At 49.1% G+C, this 14213-nt stretch overlaps 1 protein-coding gene across 2 annotated transcripts in view; it reads right to left on the bottom strand.

The window, feature by feature from the left end:
- The window catches only part of Zfp64 (ZFP64 zinc finger protein), a 59166-nt gene that overhangs the window by 36074 nt on the left and 8879 nt on the right, over window positions 1-14213 (bottom strand). For both annotated transcript variants that reach the window (XM_005362829.3, XM_005362828.2), the window contains exons 3-5: window positions 9349-9510; window positions 8150-8212; window positions 2233-2484 (exon numbers count right to left, since the gene is read on the bottom strand). In XM_005362829.3, the coding sequence (XP_005362886.1) occupies window positions 2233-2484; window positions 8150-8212; window positions 9349-9510 (477 nt within the window). The remainder of the gene's footprint in view (window positions 1-2232; window positions 2485-8149; window positions 8213-9348; window positions 9511-14213) is intronic.

Genomic DNA, 14213 nt, shown 5'->3' with positions numbered 1-14213 from the left:
CCCTTCTGTGGGCAGCATGCATGTGCACCTGGACACCCCCTTCTGTGGGCAGCATGCATGTGCACCTGGACACCCCCTTCTGCGGGCAGCATGCACGTGTACCTGGATACCCCCTTCTGCGGGCAGAATGCATGTGTACCCATGCACCCTCTTCTGTAGGTAGCAAGCAGAAGTGGCAGTCTTGGGAGGCCAAGTATTTATTTATTTATTTATTTATTTATTTATTTATTTATTATGTATCCAATATTCTGTCTGTGCATATGTCTGCAGGCCAGAAGAGGGCACCAGACCTCATTACAAATGGTTGTGAGCCACCATGTGGTTGCTGGGAATTGAACTCAGGGCCTTTGTAAGAGCAGGCAATGCTCTTAACCACTGAGCCATCTCTCCAGCCCCGGGAGGCCAAGTCTTTAGACATGGTCCAGAATATAGCCTGAGAGGATGTCCCAAGTGGGCGGGGTTATGAGCCAGAGCTAGACACTACTTGTCGCCAACCAAGCCTGAACAAAGGGATCTGGGAAATATGCCAAGAGAGATTTTAGACACGTGTGGGACCAGGCACAGATAAGGCTCTCATCCTCACCATTCCCCATACAGGATCACTGTCACTGTTGGGGCTCCAGAATGCCACAATCAGACTTGTCCTTTCTGACCTGAGGGGCCTCACGCAGTCCCTGTCTCTTGGTGTGATCCTATGGCTGGGTGAGATTTATGGGCGTCCTGGACATGGTGTGAATGTCAGAGATGAGCCTGATGGTGGGGACAAAGGTGGTGGTGGTCGTGGTCATGGTAGGTGACTGTCTGCACGAATGGTACTAAACCTTCATTCCTCTCCTGTCCCTTGCCATGTAATCTGGTGGTGGCTGTCCCACGGGTGAGCTCGAGCCCATCCCTGACACCAGATCCAGCCTGTGACTTGCTTTAGGTGCCAATGTGTTGTTTGTGGACACACGCAATCCGAGGCTTCAGTGGGCTTCCACATTGGGCTTGCCTGCCTGTTCTGTGTGGCGACCATGACGAAGCCACGCCTGGGTGTTAGGGGCTGTGGACCCCCAGACCCTGAATTTCCTGTAAACAACTTGTTTTCCAATGCTTGCAGCTGCTCTGAGCAAAACAACTTGTTTTCCTGTGTTTGCAGCTGCTCTGAGCACGAGACCCTCAGGAGTTCCTGATGACAGGGGAGTGGCTTCTGGTGGGTTTGGCTGGGGCATGGCTATCAGTTAAGGATCCCTATATAAGCTGCCCTGGAACACAATAAAGGGGGCATTCTTGTTTCAAGAATGACCCGTGTCCCTGTCTGTGTGCATATGTGTTTATTCTCCAGCCCCCTTCCCGGCTCGCGGACCGTCCCTTAGTGCAGGCGCTACACCCGGGCTAGCCCACAGGCCTGAGAGCAGGGTCAGAGATAGATGGGGTACGGTCTGATCACCCCAGGTGAGACCGATGCACAGCCGCCAAGCCCACATTCAGCGGCTCCCGGGTAGAGGTAGGCAGAAGCCTTTTCACACACATGGTTAAGCTAAGCGAACACCAACATCAACGCCTGTGGACCCGAAGGACGTGATACAATACACCTGCTGCAGTACACCGTGGGGACAGGGTGATGGTCGCTAAGAAGCACCACTGAGGATGCAACCCAGGGCCTCTGGTGGGCCAGGCAAGAGTCAAGCACATACCCGGGCCCTTGCCGCGTGCTTCCCGATTAAGGCGCGCTAGTCTGAACACAGTGCTACATTTAAAAATGGCTTTACTGACTGTAACTCGGACGAAGATTGAAAACTCACTGTTATCTATTTCATAGGATATAGTCCCTCAGCCCTGCACATATGAGTTCCATAAAAACACGCGGAAGGTGATGACTGCCACACATTGCTCCTGTGTTACTGGGACAGGTTCTTTCGCACAGGTGAGCAGGCAAAGACAAGAGGAAGGAGGGTCGGCTACCCCAGCGCCTTGAAAACTGTTTCCATGAAACAGAGTCCCAGGTAGCCCAGGCTAGCCCTGTACTCTGGACACAGCCAAGGATGACCTGATCCTCCTTGCTGCTACTTCTCCGGTGCTGGGGTTACAGGTGTGTGCCACCACACCTGTTAAGTGGTGCTGGGGATGCAGCCCTGTGCACGCCCGGCAAGGGCTCTAACCCACCAGCCCCAGCTCCTCTCTTTCCCAGCTGCCCACGGACGGCAGGTGCCCGCGCTGGGGTTAGAGGCGGCGCGGCGTGGCGTGACTTACCCGTGTGCGAGCGCAGGTGCACGGTGAGCTGGCTGGAGTTGCGGCTGGCGTAGGGGCAGATCTGGCACTTGAAGGGCCGCTCGTCCGAGTGGATGCGCAGGTGCTTGTTGAGGCTGCTGCTGTCGGCCGCCGCGTAGTCGCACGTCTTGCACTTGTAGGGCTTGACGCCCGTGTGGCAGCGCATGTGCGTCTTCAGCTTGTCCTTCCGGCTGAAGCACTTCCCGCACACCTCGCACTTGTGGGGTTTGTCACCTTTGGGTGCACAGCAAGCCGTGGCGGGGAAACAAGATTGAGAAGTTAACGTTTACTCCCGACACCTTCGGGGAGGAGCAACCTGCAGGCCCCGGGGTGGAGTGGTGGCTCTGCTCTGTGGCTTTTTAAGAGATTTCAAGCTTTTTTCCCCCAAGATGACTAGGAATTCCTTATTAGCTAAAAAGTACACAGCAACTAAAAAAAAAAAAAAAAATTTTGCTGTTTCTGGACAGGGATCCACGTAGCCCAGGCTGGCCTTGAACTTGCCCCACCTCCAATTTCTAGGTGCCAGTGTTAGAGGCATGCCTCACTATGCCAGGCTTTAAAACAAGAATGTTGAAGCCTTTCTGCTTACCTTCTGGCTATTTCTGACCCCTTTACTCGACGTTCCCCGTGCTTTACAGGGTCTTGTATAAACACTCTATGTAGGGCCAAGCACTCATCCACCCAACTTCTATTATCTTATTAATTTTGATTATTGTACTTTTTTATTTTTGAGACAGGATCTCACTATGTAGCCCTGGAACATGCTCTGTAGACCAGGCTAGCCTCGAACTCACAGAGATCTGCCTCCCTCTGCTTCCCAAGAGCTGGGGTTAAAAGTGTGCACCACCATACCTGACTTAGCATATTTTCTTTTACTGCCTTTTTTGATATGTAAATCATCCCAATATTAAAGTATTACTTTATTCTACAGACACAGAAGCACTGAGGACATTAGTGTAATATGAAACAGCCATCTCTCTTCTATCCGTTCCTTCTTTACAGTCTTGGGCCCGCGTGGCCTGCCTTTTCCACTGCCCGCATCCTCATCTTGGCATAGGTGCTGTTTAGGTCTCTCTGCGAAAGCAGTTTAGTCTGACCCTCGATGGTAGATGTCAGCATGTCAGCAACTGCTCACTTCTGACCTGGAGAGTTCCTATTAAGTGTGTGTATGTTGATATTTCTCTGTGTGGGCCTGTGCATACCGTGGCATGTGAGGTCAGAGGGCAACCTGCACAAGTTGGCTCTCTCCCTCTGCCATGTGGGTCTTGGGAACTGAACTCATTTATAATGTCTTCAGGCTTGTCAGCAAGCGCCTTTACCCACTGAACCTCCTCACCAGTGCAGAGGTGTGTGTGCATGTGTGTGCATGTGTGTGCGTGTGGTTAGGGAATAAGCTAGGGTCTCTGGGTTGCTAGGCAAGTGTTCTATAACTGGGCTGCATATAGCCTCACCTCTTTTTAATTAATTAATTAGTTTTTGTAGATGTGTGTATTTAGCACAAAAACCTGTGCCAGCTAGTGTCTTCTTTTTTTATCTGCGGCAGTTTCGAGCATCCCAGGTTGGCTCTGGACTTGCCAAGAAGCCAAACGTGACCCTGAACTTCAGCCTCTGCCTGCACAGCGTTGGGAATGCGAGTGTGCGCCAGGCCTCGCTGATGCCATTCTGGGGACAGAACCCAGAGCTTCGAGCAAGTCAGGCGAGTGCTCTCCCACCCGAGCCACGTCCCTAGCCCTCGCACTGACTCAGACCCTTCATGCTCTATTGTCCGGTCCCTGGACTTCACTTCCTCCTCTTCACAAAGCTGGGACTTGAATCCAGGGCTCCCCGGCTTTTCAAGCAGATTCTGTTCTGCTCCCTGTTGACTTCATTTGGCTCATGTAGTCCTTCCTGTCATTTCCACACCATTAAGCAGCTGAGGTTGAGCGATTTTACTTTATGGATGGGCTATAAATTACTGAATCAATTCCCCAGACACACACACACACACACACACACACACACACACACACACACCCTGCACAAAGACATGCAAATGTTGAGATGGCTCTAGGGGTTACAGGCATCTGCCATCAAGTTTGGTGATTCAGTTTTAATTCCTGGAAACCATACGTGGCAGGAAAGAACAGATTATGATAGTTGACCTCTGACCTCCACACGGATAAAGCAGTGGGCATATGAGCAAGTGTGTACACACATACACATACATGCACACAATAAAGTTTAAAAATAATAAAGACACACATTAAGTGGGGACAAGAATATCATATTTGCTTAATAAGAGAAAATAAAATTGTGTGTTTGGAGCTGGGCATAGTAGCACACGCCTTTAATCCCAGGGAGGCAGAGACAGAGTCAGGCTGAGCTCTGCGAGTATGAGGTCAGCCTGGTCTATATAGTGAGCTTTAGGACAGTAATAGCTATATAGTGAGACCCTGTCTCCAAAAAATAAAATAAAATAAATAAAATAATTTGTTAGTCTGTCTTAGGCCTTATATCTGCACACAAAAAATTCAGAATATTGCAGCGTGGACTACAAAGGCTGGTGACTTTGAGGTATATTAGGAAGTGACATGTTCTAAGTAGGGACTTTTACTCTTACCTTGTCTTTTGTTTGTCTTATCTTTCTGCTTTTTTGGGTTTGTTTTGCTTTTTGGAGACGGGCTCTTTATATAGCCCTGGCTGTCCAGAAACTTGCTCTGTAGACCAGTCTGGTCTTGAACTCACTGAGATTCGCTGGCCTCTGCCTCCCGAGTGCTGGTATTACAGTTGTGAGTCAGCACACCAGTGAGATTTTCACTTTCCACTCTGTAGATCAAGTATGTACTGAGCCCCGCACTGACAGTGTGCCAAAGCTGATCATGTCAGAGTAGGGTTGGCACATCTGAACATATCTGATGGGGCTGAAGACATAGCTCAGAGGTTAAGACTTCTTCCAGAGGTCCTGAGTTCAATTCCTGGCAACCACATGGTAGGTTACAACCATTTATAATGAGATCTGGTGCCCTCTTCAGGCGTGTAGGCATACAGGCAGGCAGAACACTGTATACATAATAATAATAAAAAATATCTTTAAAAAATACATCTTCAATCCCAGCACTTGGGAGGCAGAGGCAGGCGAATCTCTGTGAGTTTGAGTCCAGCCTGGTCTACAAGAGCTAGTTCCAGGACAGGCTCCAAAGTTACAGAGAAACCCTGTATTGAAAAAAAAATTCCATCTGACAGTTTCTTAAAGATGATCATTTTGTTGAGCTAGGGATGTAACTCAGTTGGAAGACCACTTGCCTTGCATGCACAAGGCCCAGGGTTTGACCCTCAACATTGCCCAAACAAAGTCATTTTACTGAAATCAAGCTCCCAGTGGGTCATCTCTCTGCACCATCTGCGGCCTGGTGTTGCCTGTGCCCTCTGGACTGCCAGTTTGCACCAGGGGTACTGCCTGCTGGTGATGCAGAGGCTGGTTTTCAACAGCTCTGCCAGGCAGGAACCACATGGGGTGCTCGCCACCAACCCTAACCACCCTCCTTAAAAGAGGCCAGCAAGGATACCCTCAGGTCACCCACCCTGCTGTGCAGTGGTGTCTTCAGATTACATATAGGAATGGATCTAAGATTGCTGCAGCAAGCAATGGCTCATCCTCACTGTCAACTTAGGAGAAACCTAGGAGACACCTCTGAGCGTGTCTGTGAGGGGGTCTGTAGAGAAGTCTGACTGGATGGGCATGGTACCATCCCTGGGCTGCGGTCCTGAGCTGAATAAAGAGAAAGTGAGCTGAGCATTGGGGTTCATCTTTCTGCTTCCTGACTGTGGATGCTGTGTAGCCAGCTGCTTCCTGCCTGTGGGTACCATGTGACCAGCGGCCTCATGATCCTGCCACCATGGACTGGACACCGTCAAGCTGTGAGCCAAAATAAACTTCCATCCCTCCCTCCCTTCCTTCCTTCCTTCCTTCCTTCCTTCCTTCCTTCCTTCCTTCCTTCCTCCCTCCCTCCCTCCCTCCCTCCCCACCTTCCTTCCTTCCAGTGGCATTGGTTGGACATCCTACAGCAACAATAAAGTAACCAATATGTCTTCACTTATACTCTGACCCAGTTTCCCCAATTGTCACTGATAATGTGTGCAATTTACTCGATGAAACCCTAACCCACGCAGCCCATATTTGGGGGGGGGGGCACTGTTTGCTTATGAGAGTTAATATTTGGGTAATTAGAATAAGTCCATGTGACTTGGCAGTGTGAGGCCCAGCGGACAGGACAGTGACCCCAGTGCCACTCATGGGTCACAGCTGATAGCCATTAGCTATTTGAGCTTTCGAAGGGCTGAGGCTGCCCAGCAGATAGAATGTGAGAAGACCCTTCGCTCCCTCGCTTCTGTACGCTTCCCTTTGGAATTTACACCTCTGGGTCACTTGACCGGGAACCTCTCAGACTTCCTCTAAAACCACCTGGCAGCAATTCTTTCTCTATCTGTAACATCTGGAAACCATAACAGCACGCAAGCTGGCTTCTGTAACCAGAGGGCCCTACAACTGTGCATTCAAATGGCTGCGGAGCAAATGATATTTGGAGCATAAGCAGTAACCGCACTGAGAAGACAGAGAGTGTGGGGCTGGCATTCTGGCGAGAAGGGTCAGTCCTCCGTAGTGCAGTGGGTACCCGGAGGGCGAATGTGGGCACTGTGCAGAACATCCTTAGCTTCTGGCATCTCTGGGAAGAGGGGGCTCCCTGACAGCAATCCCAGGGGTCTAAAGGATGACTGTATCAAGAAAATTAAAATACCCCCAACTTAATTCTCCTTTTTTTAAGCATTGATGTTTTTCCCTCCTTTAAAAATTTGGTTACATTAGAAATTGTGTGTGGTGTGTGTGTTTGATATGTGCATGTGTGCTTGTGTTCACACTTGAGCATGTGGATCACAAAGTGCACATGGAGGTCAGAGGACAATGTTCTAAAGTTCCCAAACAGGTTCTCTGCTTCCACCACATGGGTCCTAGGGACTGACCTCAGGTCATCTGGCTTGGTGGCAAGCTCCTTTTCCTGCTGAACCATCCTCTGGCCCTTTCTGTTGGTCTAAAGCAGACCACCTTAGGTTCCCCTTTCTGTGCTTTGTGTCATGAGTAAAGAAAGTAGCTGTGGGAAAGCTGCTGTCCCCGGCCGGGTGTGGTGGTGAGCACCTATAACCCTAGTGAGGCAGGGGTATAAGAATTGGAAGCAAGCCCAGGCTATATAATGAGTTTTAGTCTAGCCTGAGCTACATAGTGAGATCTTTTCTAAATAATCAACATCAACAACAAATCAAATGACCAGTGAAAACAAAGCTCATGTATCCTCAGGTTTGACCCCAGCCCTGGACACAAACAAACACTCTCCTCTCTTTACTAATGTGGTATCATACAGGACACACCTCCCACCTGAATGCCATCTGTATCTGATGCGGATTAACAACAGTACGTCACTTCTCACGTGGATGGCTCACGTGGCTATGGCTCACGTGGCCGTGGCAGTTCCTGGCCTCTGGCTCAGTGCTCACGCCCTCCACTGCTGTTTTTGTTTTCATTTTTTTTGGGGGGGGCACAGACAGGATTTCTCTGTGTAACAGCCCTGACTGTCCTGGAACTCACTCTGTAGCTGGCCTCAAACTCAGAGATCCGCCTGCCTCTGCCTCCCAAGTGCTGAGATTAAAGGCGTGTGCCACCACTGCCTGGTTTACTGCTGGGTTTTGATTGCTTTAGATATGTTTCTGCCATAGTCACGTGTACAAACTGTATGTTTATTTACTTTGTACGTGTGTTCCTTTGACCTCTGTGAGGCTTGGGCCTTTTTATATGTCCGACATCTCTGGGTCCCCAGGTTCTCCTGGGTGGGTGTTCAGGGTACCCTACCTAGTGAATGACGTCACTTACCTGTGTGGATCTTCAGGTGGCGCTCCATGTCCTTCATGCCATAGGCAGTCTTGAACTGGCAACCTGAAAAAGCCAACGGAAGAGTCCAGAGAAAACCAAAGTGGTCGACTTGCCACACAACGGGGAGATGGCCAGCAACACAGGAAAGACACTGACAACACATGCCAGACACAGTACAGTACTGATCTGACACAAACCAAAATCAAAAGGAGGCTGGGCAGTGGTGGCGCATGCCTTTAATCCCAGTACTTGAGCGGTAGAAGCAGGTGAATCTCTGTGAGTTCGAGGCCAGCCTGGTCTACAGAGAGAGTTCCAGGGCAGCCAGGGCTGTTACACAGAGAAACCCTGTCTTGAAAATTCCAAACAACAACAACAACAACAACAACAACAACAACAAAAAACCAAAACAAAACCCAAATCCCCCAAAACCCTAAAAACCAAAAGAGTCAACAGAATAATGACGCATGGATTCATACTTTACAACAGTGGTTCTCAACCTGTGGGTTGTGACCTCCTCGGTATCCTGCATATCAGATATTTACATGATGATTCATAACAGTAGTGAAAATTACAGTTATCAGGTAGCAGAGGGATAGTTTTATGGCTGGGGGTCACCACCACATGAGGAACTGTATGGAATAAAAGGTGGCAATGTTAGGAAAGTTGAGAACCACTGTTCTACAACATGGCCCATGGGCCAGAAAGACAGCCATCAGGCAGACAAATGCTCTCTTGTTTAGAGAAGACTGAAGATTCATAAGAACTAGAGTAACCAGGACTGGAAACGGTGCAGAAGTTAGCTCACAGACCGCTCTACTGGAGGACCCAGGTTTGGTGCCCAGTCCCCACATGGAAGCTCACAACCACCTGTGACTCTAGTTCCAGAGGGTTCCACGCCCTCTTCTGGGCATCCAACACACGTGGGAGGGGGAGGGTATAGGCTTATACACAGGTGTAGACTTACACTCATAAACCTTTAGGAATAATAAGAATTCACCAAGAAGCTGGGCACTGTGGCTCAGGCCTCTACTTCCAACAGGTGGGAGGCTGAGGCAGGAGAATCATGAGTTCGAGGCCCACCAAAGTGGTATAGTGAATTCCAGGTCTGGTTGAGCTACAGAGTCAGGACCCAGCCTCCCCTTATTAAAACAAATCCTATGAACCCTGTCTGCCCTTGCTGTGCCCAGAGCCCCCTTTACCTGGATAGCAGCAGCCCAGTCTCTTCTGCCCAAGGGACGTGGTGGGCTTCTTGGCCCGTGTCTTGGCAGGGAGCGAGATCACGGTGGCTGTCTGGTTTTCGTTGCTCTCCGTGGGCAGGTAAGTTTGATAGCCATGTTCAAAGACGAATTCTGGAGCTGAAACTAAAGGGGCCCAGTGCTTATTAATTTCCGTGACACAGAGCAATGACGTAACTCAATCCAGCTAATGCGGCATGAAACAAGAATCTCTCACTCAAAAATCAAGTGTGTGAGGTGTAGGGATGGCTCAATGGGTAAGAGCCCTGGCTGCTCTCCCAGAGGACTCAGGTTCAATCCCCAGCACCCACACTGTGGCTCACAACTGTCTGTAACTCTAGTTCCAGGGGATCTGAGGCCCTCTTCTGGTCTCACTGATACCAGGCACGCATGGGCTACATAGACAAATGGAGGGAAAATACTCACATACATTAAAAAATCCTTAAAAAATTGGTTAATTTCGGTATGTGATGGTTTTTATTGCACTTTTTAAAATTATTAATATTAATTAAAAAAATCAAGTGGCTGGGTGTGGTGGCACACACCTTTAATTCCAGTACTTAGGGAGCAGAAGCAGGTGGATCTCTGTGAGTTCCAGGTCAGCCAGGTCTACACAGGGAATACCAGGCAGCCAGAACTACAAATTGCCTTAACCCTCACACTCTGAATAAAAACAAGTGCTTTTGAAGGTGGTGGCAAAAAGTCACTACGTAGCTGAGGTTGGTTTTGAGCTCCTATAAACTTGGATTACAAGTAGGTAGCAAAATCTCATTTGCATTTTAATAAATAAAGCTTGCCTGAAGATCAGAGAGTAAAACAGCCTTACAGACCAGGCAATGGTGACACACACCTTTAATCCCAGTAGCTACACTAGTTGCCATAGAAACTGGGCGGTAGTGGTGCACACCTTTAATCCCACCCCTAGAGAGGAATATAAAACGGGAGGAGACAGCTCTCAGAGAGTCTCATTCTGAGATTCCTGGAGGCAGGATCGCCATTTTGGACTGAGGTAGGAGCCAGTGGCTGGCTGTTTTGCTTTTCTCACCTTCAGGTTGATCCCCAGTTTTTGTCTCTGGGTTTTTATGCATCATGCTACAGGTATACACCACCATCCCGAGTTTTGAACTCCTTTCTCTTTTTGATGTTAAAGATTGGCCTTATTTTATTTGTGTGTGGTGGCATCTGCAGAAGACAGGGGACATCACTAGGAGCTGGAGTTACAGGTGTCTGCAAGACACCTCACTTGTCATGTGGCGCTGGGATCCGAACTCTGATTCCCATGATTTAGCAACAAGCCCTCTTAAAGTGCCGAGCCATCTCCGCAGCCCCAGCTTCAGACCTCTTGAACAAGCAATGAATGTCCCTAAAACTGATGTCATGGAGGCACCGTTAACTGCAGGTGATGTACGAGGCACTCTCCTGAAGGTCTGAGAGACCTAGAACTCCAGGGCTTCCCTCAAAACTCAGGCATCCGTGACATCTCACTGCAATTTAGAGTTAAACAAAACAAAACTGTAAAGACAGGAGAAAACAAAAAGATCCCAAATGAGATCATTAAAAAAATAAGGGAGGAAGTCTTGAATTTTTCTGCTTATAATTTTTCGTGCCCATTTTGTGAATGCTGTTCTTGGTTTTAGCATTTGCCCATGGGAGGCCTGGTTCCAAGTGAAGGCGATCTATGTTCACCGGGGACAGGAAAGGTGGAGAGGTCCCATCTTTACCACTTTATTTCCCGAATATATTGATCTGATTCAACCCAGACCTGCCATCATAACCTAGCTCTATTTGCCATAGGCCGTTTTCTTCTAAGACCAAAGTCCCAGCAAAATGAGAAACACAACAGATAAATCCCAGCATAGGGCAGCTGGTAAAAATACTTCACCTCAGCTAGGCGGTGGTGGTGCAGGCCTTCAGTCCCAGCACTCGGGAGGCAGAAGCAGGAGGATCCCTGTGAGTTCAAGGCCAGCCTGGTCTACAGAGTGAGTTCCAGGACAGTCAGGTTTACACGCAGACACCCTGTCTTGAAAAACCAAAACACTTCACCTCAGAAACCATCCAGGTCATTGAAAATGAAACCCAAGAAACTGTCACAGTCAGGAAGGATCTAAGGAGATGTCACAATATAGAGCGGTGTGTGTCCCAAACCAGGACATAAAGATGATTTATTTATATTTTATGCATATGAGTATTTTACTTGTATGTATGTCTGCGCACCATGTGTGTGCCTGATACCATTGCAGGTCATTGGATTCCCTGGAGTTGGAATTACAGATGGTTGTGAACCATCATGTGGGTGCTGGGAATTGAACCCTGATCATTTGCAAGAGTAGCAAGTGCTCTAACCACTGAACAACCCCTCGAACTTGATTTTAACATGTGGTTTCCTCCTCCTCCTCAGGATGATTTTCTTGAAGGGTAGCTGACTTGGCTTGGTTTTTGTCTTTGAGTGATGCCTCCTTATTAAGGTCTTCACCTTCACCTCCGGTGCCAACAGCATCCCATTCTGGGTTCCTCACCGGGAAAACCCAATTACCTTTATGGAGTCCACTTCCACCTCCACTCCTGACACCATCTGGGGAGGCATGGTTTCAGCTGAACCCTAACAGTGGCCAGGGGGACCTCTTTAAGAAGATCACGACGGGGCCGGAGGGATGGCTCAGTGGTTAAGAGCACCGGCTGCTCGGGCAGAGGACCTGGGTTTGGTTTTCATCAGCCACATGGCGGCCCACGACCATTCGTAACTCCACTTCCAGGGGTTTGCCCACGGTATAAACGCACAGAGGCACACATATGTGCACATAAATAAATTACATATAAATAAAAATCCTGCTAAAATAAACTGCACGCAGCCATCACCTCCCAGCACACACCTCCTCTTCCGCTATCACAATTTGTAAACACACACTCTAATCTCTGGTTGAGAGTCCAGGTCCGCTCACCGGCACCTTTCTGGAGTCTTCATGACGCTGTCACTGATTTATGACAGATGATACCCAGGCTCTCACAACCTTTGGCATCTGAGCAAACTCAGTTTCCACTTTTCTCAGTGGTGGGGAACTGTCGTGGAGGTCTGGCCACTGAAGGTCAGCTGTGGAGTTCTGACAAGCACTGTTCCGTCTCGTCTCGACACCCAGTCTCTCTGAGTGGCCCACTTGCCTATGTGCTCATGGCTAGAAAAGCCGCTGATTATTGAGAGCTCAGCGGGCTCTTCCGTAGGAGCTTGGAAGATAAGGCTGTTGAGAGCAGTGCAGACGATGGAGGTCTGGCTTGTGGAGCTTCAGAGAGGAGCAAAGACTTTCCAGGACGTTTTGTGGGAAGATTTTGTGGTTCTGGTTAGCAGGGCTGCAGAATCAGCTGGGATTAATAGGAGACCAGACCATTAAGGAAGGTGAAACCTTTGCTGGGATACTCGATGCTGGTAGGCTGGAGCTGCAAATTCAGCAGTGATTAAGAAGAGATCAGCTGGGTGGGAGTGGCATATGCCTTAATCCCTGAGCTCCAGAGACAGAAGCAGGTAGATCTCTGAGTTCAAGGCCAGTCTGGTTTACAAAGTGAGTTCCAGGACAGCCAGGAACTCAAAAAGCAGAAAAAAGAAAAGTTCAGCATCACTGAGGTGAAAACTGGGAAGTGTTCCCTCAGGGTCAGTACACAGAAGCTATGTTCCACACCGGCCAAGGTTATACCTCGCGCTGACCGCTGAACTTGGTAGTGTTCAGAGTCACGCAGGTGCTGTTGGTTTTGAAGGTTAGCAGGGGTCATGGAGAGTGGCTGAGGCTTGGCACCGTGTGGCAGGGCTGGAGTCCCTGAGAAGAGCTCAGGAGAGGCTATTGGTGAAAGCGCGGCCCTGCTGCAGCACGCGACCCCAGCAGTTTGGAGATGCTGGTACCCGGGATGGCCACCAAGAGCAGCAGCAGCGGTAGAGTGGAGCCAGCCTGAGCCCAGAAGACAAGCTGTGTGTGCTGCAGGGGGCGGAGCTGGAGAACTGACCCAGGCCCCTTGGAGAGGCCCAGAAGATGGTGAGTGGATCCCGGATAATTGGGCACTGAGTTTCTTACACTGTTGGAGTTTGGTTTTGCTTTGTGCAGATTGCGACTATGCCCTGGTTCTTCCCTCCTGAAGAAAGTAATTTAATTTTGATTTTTTTTCTTTCCCGAGACCAGGTGGGCCTTGAGCTCAGAGATTCACCTGCCTCCAGCCTCCTGGGCCTCTGCCTCCTTAAATGCTGGGATTAAAGATGTGGGCTACCACTGCCTGGCTTAAGTTTGATTTTTATAGGAGCCCACAGCTGAAAGACTTTGAACTTGGATGGAGGTGGGTGACCCTTGGACTTCCCACAGGTCAGGGAACCCTGATTGCTCTTCGGGCTGATGAGGGAGGGGGACTTGATCGGGAGAGGGGGAGGGAAACGGGAGGCGGTGGCGGGGAGGAGGCAGGAATCTTTAATAAATAAATAAATTAAAAAAATGTTTGGGATTTTTAAAGAGACTAAACTTCTAATGTGTTTGAATTTTTGAAGTTATTTGTTTTATATTGGTATATTAATATTAATGAATCATCTTGAGGATAAATGATAAAGGAAAGGCTCTAACGGAAAAGCAATGTTTGTGTGTCAAGCTGACAGGGGTCACTTGTACTGGCAAGTTTTATGTCAACTTGACAGAAACTAGCGTCATCATAGAGAAGGGAGCCTCACTTAAGAAAATGCTTCTAGGGGGGCTGGAGAGATGGCTCAGAGGTTAAGAGCACTGGTTGCTCTTCCAGAGGTCCTGAGTTCAATTCCCAGCAACCACATGGTGGCTCACAACCATCTGTACTGAGATCTGGCGCCC

This window comes from Microtus ochrogaster, linkage group LG8 (genome assembly GCF_000317375.1).
Source record: "Microtus ochrogaster isolate Prairie Vole_2 linkage group LG8, MicOch1.0, whole genome shotgun sequence".
NCBI lineage: Eukaryota > Metazoa > Chordata > Mammalia > Rodentia > Cricetidae > Microtus > Microtus ochrogaster.
The sequence above is the reverse complement of the archived record's forward strand: the minus strand, read 5'-3'. Positions and strand labels throughout refer to the sequence as shown.